The sequence below is a fragment of the Gallus gallus genome, chromosome 8, assembly GCF_016699485.2.
Source record: "Gallus gallus isolate bGalGal1 chromosome 8, bGalGal1.mat.broiler.GRCg7b, whole genome shotgun sequence".
NCBI classification, from domain to species: domain Eukaryota; kingdom Metazoa; phylum Chordata; class Aves; order Galliformes; family Phasianidae; genus Gallus; species Gallus gallus.
Window position 1 is genome coordinate 21258970 of NC_052539.1, and position 18743 is coordinate 21277712.

An 18743-nucleotide genomic window follows, 5' to 3' on the forward strand; every position below is an offset into this window, starting at 1 on the left:
CACATCTCACCCATGCGGATGCCTGTGGCGCTCCAGGCTCACGGCATGGCCGCTCCCTGATGTCAGCGTCGTCCCAAGTTCCCCTTCTCCATGAATGGTTAGCTTTGTTTTATGCCCGCTTCCAAGGGGAGAATTTAGCTGGATCTCTTCACACGCTGTGGTTTTGCAGTTTGTAAACACTTGTCCTATAAACCTCAGCGAGCATCGGCCACCATGCGCGTCGCTCGCAGGGATAACAAACCCTCAGCCTGACGCAACGCGGCACCCAGAGCGAGTCGATGCGGTTCGATGCGCTCGGCGCTCGCTTGGCCACGCCTGGCGCTCTGCCTGAGGGGCGGGGCGAGCGGGGCGGGGCGGAACCTCCCGCGCTTTTCGCGCCTTCGGAGCGGCGCCCGCGTCCCGTCGCTCGGCTTCCCGCCCACTTGGCCTTGTGCCGGCCGTTACCCCCTCCCTTCCGTGAGGCGATGGTGAGTGCGGGGCGGGCGGCGGTGGGGCGGCTGAGCCCTCCGCTCTGCGCGCCCCCTCACGCGGTGTGCCGTGCTCTTCTTACAGCGCAGGAGCCTGGCCCCCAGCCAGCTGGCCAAGAGGAAGGCGGGCGGCGAGGAGGAGGACGGCGAGTGGCGGCCGCCGGCGGTGAGTGAGGGGCTGCGGGGCGTCGGCCCCCGTTGTGCCGGGGGGATGCTGGGCGGTAGCGGAACAGGCTCGTCTATAGCTGCTGGGTGCTGCTGGTTCTGCCCTTGGGCACTTGAGGGGTGCGGTGGTTGGGGCTGCCCCGGGATGCTCAGCTCCCTCTGAGCCGTGGCTGTGGTTGGGCGCTCACTGACCGTGACAGTCGTCTGTGAGCAGCTGGCCAGGCTTTGCCTTGGTGTTGTTTTTCAGACTCAGAAGAGGCAGAAGGCGGGTAGTGAGGCAGAGAGCGCGGACTGCTACAGGTCGCCCTTCCGGAAGCCCTTGACCCAGCTGACCAACAGGCCTCTCTGCCTGGACAGCAGCCAGCATGTGAGTGGGCTTCGCTGGTGGCACGTGGTGGTGGGTGAGCTGCACGTGGAGCTTGTTCACCAGCAGAGTCCATATGCTTCTGTGGGCCCGTTTATCTGAGGCGTTATGGAAGGGTCACGCGTGGTTCTTTGGAAGGACCTTTAATTGCTCCTGCTGTTGTTGTGAGTGGAGTGTGGTGGGGGTCTTTGGGTGAAGGACTGTGTTGTCAGATGTGGGAAGCTCTCCACGCAGATGGCTCAAGAGCTGTCTGCTTGTTCTCTGAGCTTCCAAAGAAGCCCAGAGAAGATGGAGATGGAGTTGTGTGAGGGCTTGCTGGGATGTACTGTACTTTAGGGCTAACCTAGCTCTTTTACAGGAGAGAATTGCCTGACTGAATTACTTAAGGTTAAGGAGAAAGTAACTGCATTTAGCGAAGTGAATACGGTCAGTGGATTTAAGTAGGTGGAGTTATGAACGTAACTTGCATGCATTAGAAAACTTAAGCAAAAACAGTTTTGGAAAGTGGAGTAGGGGCCAGGAGCTGTTCTGTTTTGTTACTTTCTTTCTTTTGCACGTAGAAATAGTTGGGGTTGGCTGGAGCATGAACAGTTTGAATAGAAGAACTCTCAGCACCAGGCAAAAATGAGTTCTTAAGATGTATTTTAGGCTTGCTGTCTTGAGCGATCTCTAACTTCAAACATCTGAAGATGTGTTGTTTTTTTTCCTGCATTCTTAGGAGGCTTTCATCCGCAGCATTTTGTCCAAACCCTTCAAAGTTCCCATTCCAAACTATAAAGGTAAGATGATGAGGTTTAAGAATTATCTGTGTTGTCTGACTCTGGGAAAACATGATGCTTTGGTCTGTCAAATGTACCTGTGGGGATTATTGTTATTTTTCAGAGTGATGCACATGTTCCAGAAATCCTGACTTAATTCTAATAGAAAAATACTGGCATATTAATGAAATCTTCCTATTTCTTTCCAGTACTTTGTTTGGATAATCCTACATTTCAGAACTGGGTTTTGTATTCTTGCAGCTATGTATTTGATGTAGTGCCAGAAGGTTGTATGCCAAATCATAAATATAGAAGGAAGATGAATTCTAAGCCACGGAAGTGTATCATCTAAAATACCCAAATTGTGCCAACAGACTGGAGGTCAGGGTGAAAAAGACAGTGTGTGCCAGTTCTCTTTCTACTTTACTTGGTTTGTTGAGTCTCAAGGTGATCTTCAAAACAAGGGTAATTTTGAACTTCAAAGCCTCAGCTGGTTTTGAATCAGGCAGCACGTGATTCCAGAAGCAAATGGGACTTTTCTTGTCTCCTCTTCCCCTTTAACCTCCAGCTGAAAAACTGAAGGACAGGTCCATTTCACTCAAAGATCAGTCATAAAAAATGCATATAGACACATTCAGCAGGTGCTGAATATGAAGCAGCTAGTCACAGAAGAGTTTGTTTGGCATAGTTCTTATTTGATGGAAAAGCAGATTTGTCAGGAGACCAAAACAGAACTGTAACTGCAGAGGCTTCTTTTTATGGCTGTTGCTTTTCTCTCTTAACGGAAGATGAGACTCTCATTTAATTTCTTCATGTGGAGGCATTGTCCCAACTTGTGGCACCCTGTTTTGCAAGGAACTTCAGCAGGTGGCAGGGGATTAATTCTGCTTGATTTTTTTCCCAAGCAGAATCACTCCTGGGAGCACTGTTGCCTCCCAGGGCTCATATGAGTCTTTGAGCTGGGTTTTAACACAAGCAATTTTTATGCACTTTCTTTCTATGTTCATCTCCATTCCAAAACTGTGACATTAAAATATAACACCAGGAAGAGAGACTGATCCTTATTTTCTTCTTTTCAGAGAAATTGTCTCCTATGCCAAACATCTGCTATTGCTCAGCAGAAAGCAAATAATTCTCTAGACTAGGTAATGGCAGCGTGAGTCTGACTACGATGCTGTAGATGTCCATTACTTTTACAGGCCTCTTTCTGATATTATATAAAAGATACAATTCTTGCAAAGCCTGGGTTAGATGATCCAAAAAGAGGCTTTGACCCAGTACATACAGTGTACATGGTAATGTATTTATTGAGCTGCCAAAGCATATATCCTTGAACCTTGCTTGTCTTTCAAAAAAGTAAAACAACCACTAGGAGTAGAACAATTAGTGGGAGCAGCTGTGGTGGCTGAGGGGAGCATTATGTCTCTGATCTAGCATGACACAGAATCATTAGAGTTGGAAGGGACCATTAAAGGTCATCTAGTCCAACTCTCCTGCAGTGAACAGGGACACCCACATTTAGATCAAGTTGCCCAGAGTCTGATCCATCACCCTGCCAGTTAGTGTATACTTCTATGTGCCAGTGTTTCTGGCATCTGCTACACTTAGTTCCCACTTTGCTTCATCCAACATGGTGGGCAGTGTCATTGCTCCATCTTTGCCTTTGCTCCTTCTTTGCTGTGGTGCAGCTATCCACTGTGTGCTGGCAATGCAGTCTGCAGTGGTTGTCTTCTCCACTTCAGTGCTGTATGCAATTAATTCAGCATTTCTAAACTTAATTACATGCTTCTGCAAGTCTCTGCTTTCTTCTAGGAGGATGTTGTTCTTTGAGTTGTGCCTTTGTTTGCTTTCAGGGCCAACAGGCTTGCGGGCGCTGGGTATTAAACGGGCAGGGCTGAGGAGTCCTCTCCACGATCCTTTTGAGGAAGGAGCTCTGGTTCTGTATGAGCCCCCACTGCTGAGTGCCCACGAGCAGCTGAAAATAGACAAGTGAGTCATTACCTGGCGCAAATGGTTCAGCTCTGACCTTGTATGTGTATGTTTGTATGCTTTCTTCCCACATGTGTCTGAGCTGGGCTCTGAACGTCAAGGGAAGCTTGGTTCCAAGCATTCTGCCACTGAATTGTTTCATGTGTGGTAACGATCAAAGGAAAGCATGTACCCATGCCAGTTTGTTTGCTTCCTTCCAGAGGCTGTTTGATCTTCTACTCATCAGAAATTTAAACCTGATGCACAGAATAAGGATGCATGCATGGATAAGCTGTTTAGGAAATCTTATGGATCAGTTTTAAGCCAGGATACATCAGCATCTAGAGACAGCCAGAAGGAGATGACTGACAGTCAAATGCTAACCTGTCTAATGGTTTTTATTGTTAAATAGTTTCTTCTGTGCTGTCTTTTTTTTTTTTTTTAACTGAAAAGGAATGTTAGCTGGACCTTAGATGAAAGAGATGTTCCTTGATTTGCTCTCTTCATTAATGCAATTACACTAATGTTATTGGGACTAAGAAAATATTGGCTTTTAAAATACCTCTCTAAAAGATGTTCTGCCCTTGTTTTAACCACAGCTTGGCTACTGGTTTCATTGACATTTCGGATTGTAAATCAGGCCTGTGTAACTCCATTCTCAGAATTGAATTAATCCTCTTTTCACTTTTGTTGGTAGCTGGTACTCTTACTCCACAGAGAAGTCCTCAGAATAGCAGTGAGATTAAAAAAACAAAAACCCTTAACTAAGCATATGCTGGGCTGAGTGCTTTAATCATACCTTTTTCTTGACTACCTCCTGCAGGGATAAAGTACCTGTCCATGTTGTGGTGGATCCTGTCCTCAGTCGTGTTTTACGGCCTCATCAGAGAGAAGTAAGTTTTCTGTTGGACCATGAGGCTATGGTTGGAGAACTTGTTGCATTTCAAAAAGGTGCAGTCCTCTGCTGGAATTGTAACCCAATAACTGTGAGGTTTGCATAGACAGTCTAACAGACTAGCGTGTTGCAAATGTAAGGTGAAACGTTTGTTCTAACCATGATCTTAGAGGCCTGAACGCTGCAAACATTCTCTGTCCTGTGCTAAGCAAGAGGGTGTACTGGGAGTCTTACAACAACCGTTTGTCTTTAAAAATATGGGAATTTATTGCTTTCTAGTGGTAAGAACTTTCTTCTGCTTTTCTTGCCTCTGATCGAGCAGAGTCAGAACATTCCCAGCCTACACATTATACTGCCTAATGCAGAAGTTTGTTCTCTGCAGGCTTGTAGGTCACATCAGCTTATAGTGGAAATCTGAGAATTTGTGGGCATTTGTGCACGGATAGGTCTTGGAAAGCATGTTGGCTTGCTTTTATGTCACCACTCATGCCCTAGGAAATTACTAGATTCTGCAGAGATGGGATTTTACAGAGTAAGGGTTAGAAGTCCAGACTTTACTGTAGCTCTTCTGACTGGAGCTCTGTGTGAAAGGTGATGGGATGTAGCTGCAATAGCTATTCTTGAGGCCTAATCTTGTGTTGGGCAGGGCAGATTGTCCAGCACTGTTTTGTTGATCACCAGAATCAGCTGAACCTGCAATGTCTGCCTTGGTACACAATGAAGTTCTCTCTGGTACCACAGTTTCCAATGTGATATGAGCTGATAACCCTACTTCAGTGTGTTTTATTCAGAGATTACCTTTTATAGTTGAAAACTAAGTGACCTGTGTAGACTTGGACTTTACCAGTGGAGTGTACTTAAAAACATTTTCTGTCATAAAGCATGGAACATCACAATACAGAAACAGTTGGAACTAATCCACAAATGTCTAGTGTAGGTATCTGCAGAGTTTTAAGTTTATCACAGATGCACTATGTTATCATGTAAGCCTAGAAGCAGCACAGGTAAGAATTGTTGTTGCTGATCTTCGAGCTAAGCAGGTCAAGCTGTACGTATTGCTGTATGGGAGATCTTCAGATGGCACTTTAGCAACCTACAGCACTCTTCTGGTTTGTGCTTTTATCTCAGAGTTGATACTTAACCTGTGAGCCATTATAATGCTGGCCTCTGGCTAAGTAGCTGGAGGGACTCTGTTTTGAGTAAGATACTGCCTGCTGGCACTTCTGTCAAGTAATGATAGTTATGTTGGTGTCCTAGGCACATTGTTTTTTTGACAGCTAAATATCTGAAATAGCAGTCTGTGTTCTAGTCTCACCAATCAGTCTTTGCTTGCTGAGATTCCTGTGCTGGTTGTTTTTTGTTTTGTTTTGTTTTGTTTGGTTGATGCTCTCAGGCTGTTGTACAGCCTTGTTCTTTGTCATGTCACTGGGAGGTTACTGAACTAGATCCCCAGCCAAATTCTTTCTCTTAGTTAGTAATATATTTGATAATTGTTCAGCTGGCTTAAATGAATGAGCCTAAGAAAGAAACGAAATGACTTAGAAGTGAAAGTGGTCTATCTTCTAGTCTTGTATAGTAGAACATAAAAGGTCTGTTCAGGCTGTATCTGTCACTCCTGGTTTGCTTGACAGTATGGGGATCTTTGTCCATTGCCAGGACAGTGCCCCAGGTTTTTTTTTGACTCAATCATCACATGATAGAACACCTTGCAGTCTTTTTTCTACTTTTGTCTGTCTTGGTGATGTTGTCAAAGCGTAGCAACCAGGCTGAGCGCTTCCACCATGCGATGAGCAATAACCTCAGCCCTGTTTCTTCTCTGAAGTTAAACCTGGTTTGGTCTTTGAGTCCCCAGGTGAGTCACAGTGGTTCTTTGCTTCTAGGTGGAAACAATGAGAGCTACTGAGGGTGTTCTGGGGGTTAATCAAGGAGTAGAAACAATCTGGACGTTCCATTGGGTGTTGTTAAGATGCTTACCGTGTTTGTACTGATTGACGCAGGTTAGCTGATGGCTTCAGCCTAACTAGTTCAGTTAGGGTAGAAATTCCTGGGAATTTTAAGTCAGAAAGCTAGTTACAACAGTACAGTTAATACGCAGTATGGTTTTGTATGTGTTTTGAAGTGTATGTCATCACCAGCAATGTTTTTCCAGACCAGATGTGGCCATGTTTTAGCTGTGTCTCGGGTGATTTCCCTCTGTCTCATTAGAATGCTGCACGTCTCTTGGGACGTACTGTACAAATTTGCTGTTTAATATCAGTCCTGTGCATTGCAGTAATAAAGCTCTAATGAAGTTGTCATTCTGTGAATGTCCCCATCCTGCTATAAGAGAACAATTTCTTGGCAGGGAGTGAAATTCCTCTGGGACTGTGTGACAAGCCGGCGTATTCCTGGGAGTCACGGCTGTATCATGGCGGATGAGATGGGGCTGGGCAAAACCCTGCAGTGCATCACTCTGATGTGGACACTTCTCCGTCAGAGTCCAGACTGCAAGCCTGAAATCGAGAAAGCCATGGTGGTGTCTCCCTCCAGCCTGGTGAGAAACTGGTACAACGAAGTAGAGAAATGGCTGGGGGGAAGGATTCAGCCACTGGCCATTGATGGAGGCTCCAAAGAAGAGATTGACCGGAAACTAGGTACAGAAATGTTTGCAAATGGTGTGGTTGGCTGGTTTAGAGCGAAACCTTGCATTGGAAGAAGCTTACAGCCGCTGAAGTGAATGTTTCTGAGGGGTTGTTAGAGCTGTGGAGGCTGACAGGACTGAAATTCTCTTTTCTAACATGCTTAGATTGGATAATTGCATTTTTGGTAGTAGTTGCTCTTTGGGCAATAATTCAAGTCCAGTTGTGCCCTTAAGTTAAGGCAGTTCCTGTCTGTCATCTTTCTTCCAGACAGAAGCTAGAGTAGGAGTGGGCAGAGGTGGGAAGGGGATGGAAATGGGAACAGCTGTGGGGAATGGAGCATGGATATATGTGGAATTTCTTGATAGAGAAATCAGCTCTTTGTCAGCAGCCAGCAGCACTGAAACAAATGGAAACATTTTCCTGGATGTTTAAAAGTGTTGATTTTTACTGCAGAGTTTGGACCCTTTTCTGTTACTGTTTTCATCATCTTTTTTCTACCTTCCATCCACAGTTGGCTTTATGAACCAGCGTGGCCTGCGAGTGCCTTCACCTATCCTGATCATCTCCTATGAGACCTTCAGACTTCATGCTGAGGCACTACAGAAGGGCAGTGTTGGGCTGGTCATATGTGATGAGGTATGGCTAAATCTCTAAGGAGAATATATTCCTGATATTTTCTTGAAATTCAGGCAGAAGTGGCCCAACTTTCTTAAAAGTCAGGGAGTGAGGATGGAGATGTCAAACAAGGTTTGCCTGTGAAGAGCACCCATTCCAGTTTGAGAGGCTATGGGTATTCAGCTTATCCTTACTGGGTGAGCCTGAATGAGAAACTGTTCTCAGAAGCTGAAACGGGAAAAAAAAAAATCAATAAAAAATGAAGTGGTGGTAAGTATGATCACATCTTAGGTCCCTGGAAGATTGGGGACACCTACATCTACCTCACTGTGAAATGTGTAGAGAAAGAAGATTGACCACCTATTTGTGACTCTGGAAAAAGCTCTTGCTGATTTTGTTTGTTTGTTGTCCAGCAGTCCTAAGGTGTCTGTTCCCTTAGCATAGAGTGGGTGAAAGTGGCCTGCTCTTTGGAGTCACAACTCAGGAGACTTGTTTCTGTGCTTGTAGAGGAGTTTGAAGGGTTCACCCATTGCAGGACCCTCTTCCCATAGTGTAGCATACTGCTTGGAGTAGAGGTAGGAGATCTGGATAAGGAGGCCCTTTCTGCTACTTGTTCAAGGACTGACCTGGCTTGACTCCCTGCTCACTGACTGCTGGGATCTACCTTTGCCATGCCTGGGTTTTCAAGTTAAGCTTTCACGTGTCTGAAATTCAGTTTTTCTTTTTGCTTTATCCTTCTATATTTGTGATTATAGGTAGTGAGAGCCAGAGATATTCTTGAGGAGAAAAGCCTCTTGGGGAGGCATAACCTATGCCTCCTTGAAATAATGGAGCTGAAGGCCTCAGCCAACTGTGTCCTTTGTGGCTCTTTAGAAGAGATTTGTTAGAAAGTGGTGCCACCCAGTGGTTTGGTTCTTTATGTGCTGGTGTAGCACCGAGAGAGACTTGAGTGACCATCTTCAGGAGCGTGATGGCTCCCATTCACTACTTATGCTCCAAGTCTGTGGCTGTCTATACTTCTCAGTGCCCATGGGACAGGACCAGTAGCTGGGGATGCTGAGAGCACAGGTCCTTGGCTCTGCATCTTCCCTATGCTTCAGCTCTGAGGTGGTCTGGCACTTGTAATAAGCATCTCTCCACTTACACTTCATCCTGCAGCATAAAAATAAGGGCTACTTTTTCCTAGGTAGTGTTTTGCAGAGCTTCAGGGAATTTTATTTGTCATCCTTTAGGAATCAGAGGTGTCAGTGGTCCCAAGTACTTATATATGGAGCATCAGTGTAACAGTTTGTCTTTGGAAAATAAAGCAGATTTTAAATGTTCTTGTCTTACTTTTATTTGTTTTATTCTTGTTTGTGGGGTCGGTATTTTGTTTGCTGTCTTTGATTGGGAAACAGTTCTTATAATTAAAACTTGTGATTGTCAGTGTTTTCATGGCAGGTTCTTTTCCTTGGGTGTGACTCACGTGTTCCTAGTCTGGGAAGCTTGTAATGGAAATGGTATTTCTCCTCACACAATTGCTCCAGGTTTCCCACCAGTTTCTTGCCTTTAAAGGAAGTCACAACACCTGAATACATGAAAAGCATTTATTCTACTGTGAGGAAATGGAAAGCTGTGAGGTGCTTTGTGACAAATACAACATGTGTTGATGATGGTCTCCAAGCTGCTTCCTATCAAGGCCACTGGATTTTTCAACTACGTTCTTTTTTTCTTTTTCAAAGGGACATAGACTGAAGAACTCTGAAAACCAAACATACCAGGCTCTCAACAGCTTAAATACACCTCGAAGAGTCCTTATCTCGGGTACACCCATTCAGAATGACTTGCTTGAATATTTCAGCCTGGTGCACTTCGTCAATTCTGGCATCCTAGGTGAGAAAAATGAATGTGTGAGGCATGAGAAAGGGGGAAATTAATGGCAAGGCTTCCGCTGGTTACCAGTGCTAGTGAAAAGAGCAATCAAAAAGTTAAATAAAGGAAAGTTTGTGTACAGATTGGAGACTTAGTCTCCTTCAGAGAGTCCAGAAAGTCTAGGTCATGGTCTCCTGTTCTAGAGGCTGTACGGAACTGGAGCTCTGTTTCAATTTAAAGTATGTGTGTCAAACGTGTTTTAAGGGTATTAATTATTAAGATAAGATGAACATGTCCTGAGTACATTATGGTTGATCTCCTTATGTAGCTGTACTGGTCAACCAGAATGTCTGGGGCTAGGAGTGTCTCTGATAATGTGCACTTTGAGGTACTGCAGGAGTTGCTGAACAGGAAGATCTAGCTCAAAATAGTACTTCCCACAAAACTTAAAACCTTTAGTAAACTTAGAAATCTGAGCCAGGTACTGTTCCTCTGTGGGAGAGGCTCTGCGGAAAAGGGTTTTACACGACATACTCCTTGCACTCTCTACAGAGATAGCCTGGAAGATGTGCTTTTTCCTTCTGTCTCTGTTGTGTTCATTTGGATTAGGAGTTTGAAGTGACTGGTACAAGGTAGAACGGTGTACCTTAAGACAGAGCAAACAAAGCCCAAAGCTTTGGCAGTCTGCCATCCTGCTCTCAAATATATTGAGAGAAATTTGAAGATGATGTCTAGAACTTGGAGTTAAGATTATACCATGGCTTTTGTGTTTTGTGTTTGTATGATGTGGCAGTTTGGTGGTTTTATTTTTGTTTGATAAGGGAGGCCTGTGAGTCTGGGGTTGAAAAGAACCTGGAAGAGGGACACTGATTAGTGTGAGTTTTCAGGGGAATTAGAGCTAGATGATATTCAAGATCCCTTCCAACCCAAGCCATTCTATAATTCAGGATCAAACACCTTCTACAGTTGCTGGTAGCTGACTAGAATATTCTGTCCCTGCCTCTTAAACTCTGTTGCTTTTTCAAAGGCAGAGTAGCTTTTGCATTCTCTCCTATGTCTTTGGGTTAGGAGCAGGTCTACTGTGTTTTGGTGTGAAGCAGCTTGGTTTTGTTGAGAAGTAATTTTTCTGTCAAGGAATGAAAATAAACCGATCTATAAATCATTTATTTGCTGCATCTTGTCACCCACCTTTGTGTCAGACTTGGGAATCCTGTCAAAAAGGCTTCTCATTAATTCTAGTGCATGTACAACTCTCGTTAAACACCTAGTCATCAAATTCTCAGCCTTAAAAGCAACGTTTGGGCTGTGTTTCTCAAGGAAAGGGTGAGATGTGGTGGTACATATTCTGCATCTGCTTTTTCCTTGTTTTCAGCTTTTTTTTTTTTTCCTTTCTTATTTGATGTGACTTTTTTTCTCTTGACCTGTGCTTTGAGTGCAGATTAACTTCCCTGTACTTGCAGTTCTTTCTGAGATGAAATTAATACTACAAGTGCTTCTACCAGAGCCATATGCATGCAGTGGTCACTTTTCTCTCTCTTAGCCTGTGACCAGTAATAAGCAACTTATTAGAGACTGTTTTAGAACAGACACATGATTTCTGTGCTGTTGCTGACAAGGATACAAATTCTGGGAGTAAAACTGTAACTGGAATGAAAGCAAAAACAGTATATGCCTGATAGGACTGAGGTTCACCTAAAATTTGTATGACCCTTGGCAGTTCAGCATTGTTAGAATTAAAAATAATCTCTTGTACAGATTTGCCAGCCTTGTTTAAATCTTTCCTGGCTAGAAAGAAAACAAAATCCTACTGGTGGGGCAAGAGTTTGTATTATCTGCTGGGCCTCTTGTTTATGATATGATAGCTGGGGCTGTGGGGATATTGATCAAAGGTTATTTGGTAGTAGCTGTCACTTTTTCATTTTTCATTTCTGTTTGTGCAGGGACTGCACAGGAATTTAAAAGACATTTTGAATTGCCTATCTTGAAAGGCAGAGATGCAGATGCGAGTGAAGCTGAACGACAAAAAGGAGAAGAGAGGCTTAAAGAGCTGATCAGCATTGTGAACAGGTGAACTTCATCCCTCTTCTCTTTGCAGAGCTTTTGCATAAACCCTTGATATATGAACGTCTTCTAAAATTCAAGTTGTAGCTGTAACAAATGTCTTGCCAGTTAAGTCTATTCAGCAAGAGATTGTGCAAATGTTTATTGCCTTAAGAAATCTACATAGTATGTATCCTTAGTCTGAAAAGTAGCATGTCAAAATGGCACGGTTAGTTGCAGTCACTCCCAAGCAAACGTACTCAGATATGAATCACGATTTGACTCTTATGTTTGTTTTCTTTTGGTATCTAATAGTCTGGTAGCATTCTTTTATTTGTGTTAACATAACTGCAGTGTGTAGACTGGGTTGGACTGCAGGTTCATCCGGTCCAGGTGTGAGCAGCAAAGGATGAGGAATGTTGCTCAGTTTATTGATGATTTCCAGGTCACAAGAGTCCAGCTCATACTTTCATAGCTGTGTTGACTTTGTAGGGTTAATGGGATTAGAATACCAGCATCAGAAATGTGACTTCTGATCCTGAAGGAGCAGCTCTGTGAAGTAAAATGTCATCTATCTTCTCTGATTTTTGATATTTGCTTAAATATGTTTTGTCTTCTGTTGATTAATAGAACCAGTGTATCCACATCTACTGACAATCACTGACCCCAAAGAACTCTTACTAGAAACTCCTTTGACTTCCTAGCATTGCAGGTGTCATCATTTCTTTTTCTTCCTTTTTTTTTTTTAATTAAATCATAGCTGTTGCAGCCATCACAAATACAATCCAGCAGTTCATAGTCATGGTAAATTGAATTTCACACTAAGTGTACAGCCTATCTGTAGAGATAGCCATGACCTTGACTCAGATTGGCTTGTGAAAATCTTAAGACAAGTAGTAGTTTTGGAGAAGAGGTTATTCTTTTTTTGAGGCATGCCATTTCTTTAGTTTATCAAAAAAGGATGTAGTAGTGTGTTCAGGAGTGCTTGTACCTCACTGTTGGGGTCTGTGTCCTTTTCTTTATTGTGCTGCAATCTTAGCAGACAAATGGAGAAGATGAATCACACTGGCAATATCAAGAGAATTGGCAAAAACTAGTAGGGCTTTCAAATGAGACAGTGATCCAAAGATACGTGGTATCGTAGGTGTGGGGCTGAAAGGCTCTGGGTAAGGCACATAATCCATCTTGATGTATTGAAGTAGAGGATGTTAGACCTAAAGCATCTGTTTGCGTAATCCCCACAGAGCACTGGGGACCTCACAAATGCTCAGGACGCCTTTTTCAGGGCATCACTGTCTTTGTGCTTAGAAAATGCTCTTAATATGTAACCTAAATCTTCCTTACTGCAGCATAAGCCTGTGTCTTTTCATCCTACTGCTTATGGGTTTGGAGACCAGATTATTCCTTTCTTTAACAACTTTTGACAGATTTTGGGGCTGTCATATATCCCTGGTGTCTTCTGTGGATTTTGTAACTTCATGTTTTTGATGTCTCCTGGCAGAACTGGGTCTTTGCATCTTTTTCTTATTTTGGTTGCTCTTTTTTTTTTTTTCTTTCCTAGTTCTTTTCATATTTTCTGAAGTATGGTAGAACTATTCTGCAGGGCACCTTTAGAGCCCTAAAGGATGTGTCCTGAGCTCAAATCTTGGACCAGAATGAACCTATCTTGATAGAAGGTGGCTGATAAAATGCTTGGGAATCTTACAGCTTGTAGTGTGTGCTGAGTGCATTGTGTGTGGTGGCTAAATCCTTTCCCTGTTTGCTGTCCACGCCACTGGTCTGGTGTTGCTCAGCAGTTAAGAATGCTGTTAGTAGTTTGAGGAAGAGCTTCAATTTCTCTGCTAAGGAGCTGAACTTCAATAGCTGTGATCATTCTTTACCCCTTCAAATCCCATGAGTAGCAGTTGGGAGCCTCTCGAAGATGGCAGGATATTCCGATTTCTGTATAATGGGCTAATGTAGGTGCTTAGTGTGGGTGGTGGGTGTCCAGCCTTTGCCATGTGTTTGATTGTCACAGACTTTCGGGGATTAGATGTCAAAACTTTGTGTTAAGCACAAATAACATCAATTAAATGGAGTTTTGATGTCATTTAAGCATCTGATTCTCATTTCCCTCCTTGCAGGTGTTTAATCCGAAGAACTTCAGACATTCTCTCCAAATACCTACCGGTGAAGATAGAGCAGGTGGTCTGCTGCAGGTACTGGAAAGCATGTGCCCTTGCCTGAGTGAGGGGAGGAACAACTAAATAGCTGCCAGAAGCCCTGAGTTCTATGCTTGTGGTGACCGTTTCCTTCCAGGAATGGGATTGTAACCATTAGCATTACGTTGCTTTTCCTCCTGAAGCAGGGGTGGCCAACTCAGAGCTGATGGTTTTGCCAAGTGACTGGCATGCTTTGTACAGCTGTGGGGCAGCAGATCCCTGGGCTGTGCAGAGTATCTGTGAACTTTTCTTCCAGCTCTAGGCTGAAATAACAACATTGCACCATCAGTCAAGGAGGCAGTTTTTAGGTTGTCTGGGATGTATCTAAAAAAAATTGTGTGCTCAAGCTAAAAATGAAGCCACGGTATAGATGAGGAGAAGATGGTGTTGGTCTGGTGGTAGAGTGACTGCAGGGCTCTTACTCTTTTTCAGACTGACGCCTTTGCAGGCTGAGCTGTACAAGAACTTCCTGAAGCAAGCCAAGCCAGTGGAGGAGCTGAAGGAGGGCAAGATCAATGTGTCATCTCTCTCTTCCATCACTTCCCTGAAGAAGCTCTGCAATCGTGAGTTGTTCCACTCATGTAAAGGGTTTGGTTTTTATGCTGTTGGTGGATTTTTGGATCTTCAACGTGCACTTCACAGACTTTGAGTTGTTTGTTCTCCAGACCCTGCTCTTATTTATGATAAGTGTGTGGAAGAAGAAGAAGGTTTTATGGGAGCCCTGGATTTGTTCCCTGCTGGCTACAGTACCAAATCTGTGGAGCCCCAGCTTTCAGGTACTGCGGAACTTAATAGAAAAGATGTTCCGTCTAATAGACAATCATGAGTGTATGTTTAGTATACTGTTAAGTGACCCTTCCAAGGTCAGGAATTTGGGAACTTCTGTTCCAGCTTGCTTTCTTCTTTCCTTTTTATCTAGGAAAGATGCTGGTTTTGGACTACATCCTTGCTGTTACAAAAAGCACCAGTAACGACAAGGTGGTTTTAGTATCTAACTACACTCAGACACTGGACTTATTTGAAAAGCTCTGCAGGAACAGAAGGTTTGTCTTTGGGCTTTGTTTGTCTAATCTTGCAAGACTGTACTTGCAGCCTACACTGCAAAAGAAACTGGCTATTTTTAAAGTTTTTGTCAGCAGGAACTTTTGACCTGTAACGTACCTCAGATGTTCCTGAATTGGAATTAACATGGCTTGTGCTCTGGCTACTGAGATCACTTGGCAGAAAAGTTCCGGCCCTGTGCAAAAGCTCCTGAAGCTTTGTTGCAAGGCAGTTTGTGGAAGGTTTTTTCTCTTATGAGTAGGATGCTTTAAAGGTCAGAGCAGTCAGATTGTAGTAACTGTTGTGTATTCTAGGTATTTATATGTCCGGCTGGATGGCACCATGTCCATTAAGAAGAGAGCAAAGGTTGTGGAGCGATTTAACAGCCCCTCAGTAAGTAGAACCTAACAGATATGGACAGTTTTCCTGCCTCTTCTTGGAGCATGAGTAAAAGTATTGGATGCCTCTGTTGTTTAATCCAACCCTGCCTTTCTCCACAGAGCCCTGAGTTTATCTTCATGTTAAGCAGCAAAGCAGGTGGCTGTGGTTTGAATTTGATTGGGGCTAACAGACTGGTTATGTTTGACCCAGACTGGAATCCAGCTAATGATGAACAGGCCATGGCTCGTGTGTGGAGGGATGGCCAGAAGAAGACCTGCTACATCTATCGACTGCTTTCAGTAAGTCTTTATCCTCTCCTCCTCTGCATGGGGTTCTTGGTGCTAGCCCAGGTAGCTGCAGATGTAACTGGGATGAGAAGGGAGACAACCCTTTTGTGTCAGGAACCAAGACTGAGTGGAACTTAGTTACTTCCTACCTTTAGATATATTGCCGTGCAAAAAAACAATGAGATTTAAGCTGGAAGGTCATCATTTCAGGCCTTGATTTCTAATGATGATTGGCTTCTGAGAAATAGAAACAATTGAGGCTTTCCAGATAACATACTTTTTTGAAATCACGACGGCATCTGACTTCTTTAATTTCATGGGCCGACTGATGCTGAAGTTGCTGTTTACCAGTCTGGCTGTGGTCTGTTGTGGCTGGGCATATATCTACTTAATAAAAAGTTACTGCATTCCAAGAACTACAGAAACTTTTGGAAAGGGGCTACCAGTTAATAGATAGCTGCTTTGTAAGGAGAACAATGAAGATGACTAGTACTTTCAGGCTACTGCTGTAACAGTTTGTCAGGGAGTGTCAGTAGTGATTGCTACTCAGAAATGTCTTCTATATGCCTTTGTTACTCTTCCCCTTTCAGTTCACATTAACTTCATCTAGTTAAGGATGACTTTTTTTTCTTTAAACTTATGATCCTTGATAAATAATTATTTCACTTTGACAAAACATCCATATCTGAGTTGGATCCACTCCTGTGGTCACAGTGAAAGACAAGAGAAGCAGAGCTGGGTTAGATCAGTAACGAAAAGGGAACTGGTCAGAGTGCAGCTGTAGCACTTGCCTCTCATCTGTACTGGTCTGATAGGACACTCCGTGGTCCTGACTGCTGCTTTATCTCTGATGCTTTCCCAGTATAGTGTTCTGCACTGGCATCCAAACTATGCTTCATCTCTGACCTTCTCTTCTGTAGACAGGGACCATAGAGGAGAAAATATTTCAACGCCAGACCCACAAGAAGGCACTCAGCAGCTGTGTGGTGGATGAAGAGCAGGATGTAGAAAGACACTTCTCACTTGGAGAGCTCAAGGAGCTGTTTTCATTGAATGAGACCACCATCAGTGACACCCATGACAAGTGAGTATATGATATGGTAATGGATGGAGTCAGCAAGGAACTCCAAGCGTGGTTTACTGATTCAGAGGTTCCTTAGTTAGCAGGAGGAAGTTCAAGAGAGAGGGCATCAAGTGTCTCTACTTCTGAAGCTGTTAATCATCTTAAGATTAGCAGTTCCTTGGTGTCTTCCTTTTTGTTGTGTTAGAAAAGCTGCCCTGGCTGAAGAAGTGAGCAAGGCATCTTGTTGGCTGTTTGTGCTTGGAGTCTGTGAAATACTGCAGTTAATGAACAGCTCTAAGCAAATCCTCCTTTCAAGTTGGTGGAGTTCCTTGCCAGTACCGCTCCTGGTAGCGTGACTAGCTTCCAAATGCCAAGATGCTGAGCTACTTCTATGGCCAGGGCTATTCCATCTGCTAAGAACTGGTGAGGCCAACTCAGGTACTTCCCTGGGGGCTCAAATCTTAGGCTCTGTTGTTTGCCCTTCTGTGCTCCCCAGCCCCAAAGACCAGAAAGAGGATGGAGAGTACAGGAAAACGCTTCACTGAGAAGGTTACTAAGACTCTTAATTCAAGCAAGAAGTGACAAAGATTAGTTTTAAGCTGACTCAAAGCTTAGGTCTGTACAGGTCTATGTGTCAACAAGCATTGCTGGCAGGACTGCTGCTGTTCCTTCTCTCCTTGTACAGCTGCTCAGCAGGGCATCTGCCAGACAGTCTGAGCACAACTCAGTGGCTGTGGCGGGAGTCAGGATGGAGCAGTTTGGAGCATAGCACTCTTTTGAGCTCAGGAAGCCTGACACAGTGCTGAGGATGTACGTGTTAGCAGTGGGGGTGATCACTGAAGATCTTCTCCAAACGTTCCTCACTTTCAAGTCGTCCTGAACTTACTTTGGGCCTTGCTGTCCTTTTCCTACTTTGCTAGAAGTTGGGGGGAACACCATTAGAAACAAAATGGGGGTTTTCAAAATGTTTTTTTTCACCCCTATCTGTCAGACATGCCAGAGTGGTTGTGTGTTTAAATAAAGGATGGTAGCAATTCATCCCGTCTGAAAATCCAGTTAGCAGCGATGTAGGTGACAGGGAGTCAATCCAGATGTTATTGGGCTGTTTTTTTTAACACTGAAGCAGAGAAGTAACCTTGCACTGACTCTGTTCCAGGATCAAGTGTCGTCGCTGTGTGAATGGCCATCAAGTACGGCCACCTCCTGAAGGGTCTGACTGCACCTCTGACCTCTCCCAGTGGAACCACTGCGCTGATAAGCGGGGCCTGCAGGACTCTGTGCTGAAGGCTGCATGGGATGCTGCTGTCACCTTCACTTTTCATCACCACTCCCATGAGGAGCAGCGAGGGATTCCCTAACAGGTTAACTGTCCCCTGTGGGGGCAAAGGCAGGCTGCTGTGGCAGTCTTTAATCCCTTTCAAGGAAAGGGGCAGTGGATAGCAGAACATGCTGGATTTGTTATGTGGCTGTGGGGTAGCAGAACAGCATGGTTCTGAGAGGCTGGAAGGCCCTTAGCATTGGTCAGTTTCTGCTGCAACAGCAGTGAGTTCATTGCTTTGTCACTGCTGCTGTGTCTTATACCTGAGAAACAGCATGTTGGAAATAACTAGCTCTTGTGTGCTTGATCAGATTCAGTGCTGATTCCTGTGATGTGCCTTCTACTCAGCAAAATTCTGCCTTCAGGTTTATGTTAAGCCTGCAGTTTTAGAGCACTTGATATGCAGTCACATTTTTTTATTGGTAGCTGTGACAGCTTCATTTGAAAGTGTGCAGGTTCCATTTCTGTCACAAAATATGAACCTCAGTTCATTATTCAGGATCAAGAGAATTTGTGCCAAAAACATCCTCAGCTTTCATGTTGAACATCTCACTTTAAAGAACATTTAGACAGTGGGAAATCAGGCTCCGTTTCGGTCACTGCATTTTTAAAACTACTTGCTGTATTATGGGTGGGATCTCCACATCTAGCAAAGTGTTTTAATTAGATCACATTAAAACCCAGTAATAAAATTCACACTTCAGTAGG

At 44.0% G+C, this 18743-nt stretch overlaps 1 protein-coding gene across 1 annotated transcript; it reads left to right on the plus strand.

Annotated features, from left to right (window-relative positions):
* Positions 1–362: 362 nt before the first annotated feature.
* Positions 363–18741, plus strand: RAD54L (RAD54-like (S. cerevisiae)). The gene is made up of 18 exons (NM_001305146.2): positions 363–467; positions 553–633; positions 880–999; positions 1715–1775; positions 3608–3743; positions 4546–4615; positions 6962–7250; positions 7750–7874; positions 9575–9725; positions 11645–11771; positions 13868–13942; positions 14378–14508; positions 14611–14721; positions 14865–14988; positions 15301–15379; positions 15487–15666; positions 16575–16738; positions 17874–18741. The coding sequence occupies exons 1-18, from the start codon at positions 465–467 to the stop codon at positions 18073–18075; spliced, it is 2229 nt and encodes a 742-aa protein (NP_001292075.2). The 5' UTR covers positions 363–464; the 3' UTR covers positions 18076–18741.
* The last annotated feature ends 2 nt before the right edge of the window (positions 18742–18743 follow it).

Coding starts and splice junctions, on each gene's coding strand:
- RAD54L (NM_001305146.2), top strand. Junction 634..879: donor GCGAGTGGCGGCCGCCGGCG/GTGAGTGAGGGG, acceptor GTTGTTTTTCAG/ACTCAGAAGAGGCAGAAGGC. Junction 7,251..7,749: donor AGAGATTGACCGGAAACTAG/GTACAGAAATGT, acceptor TTCCATCCACAG/TTGGCTTTATGAACCAGCGT.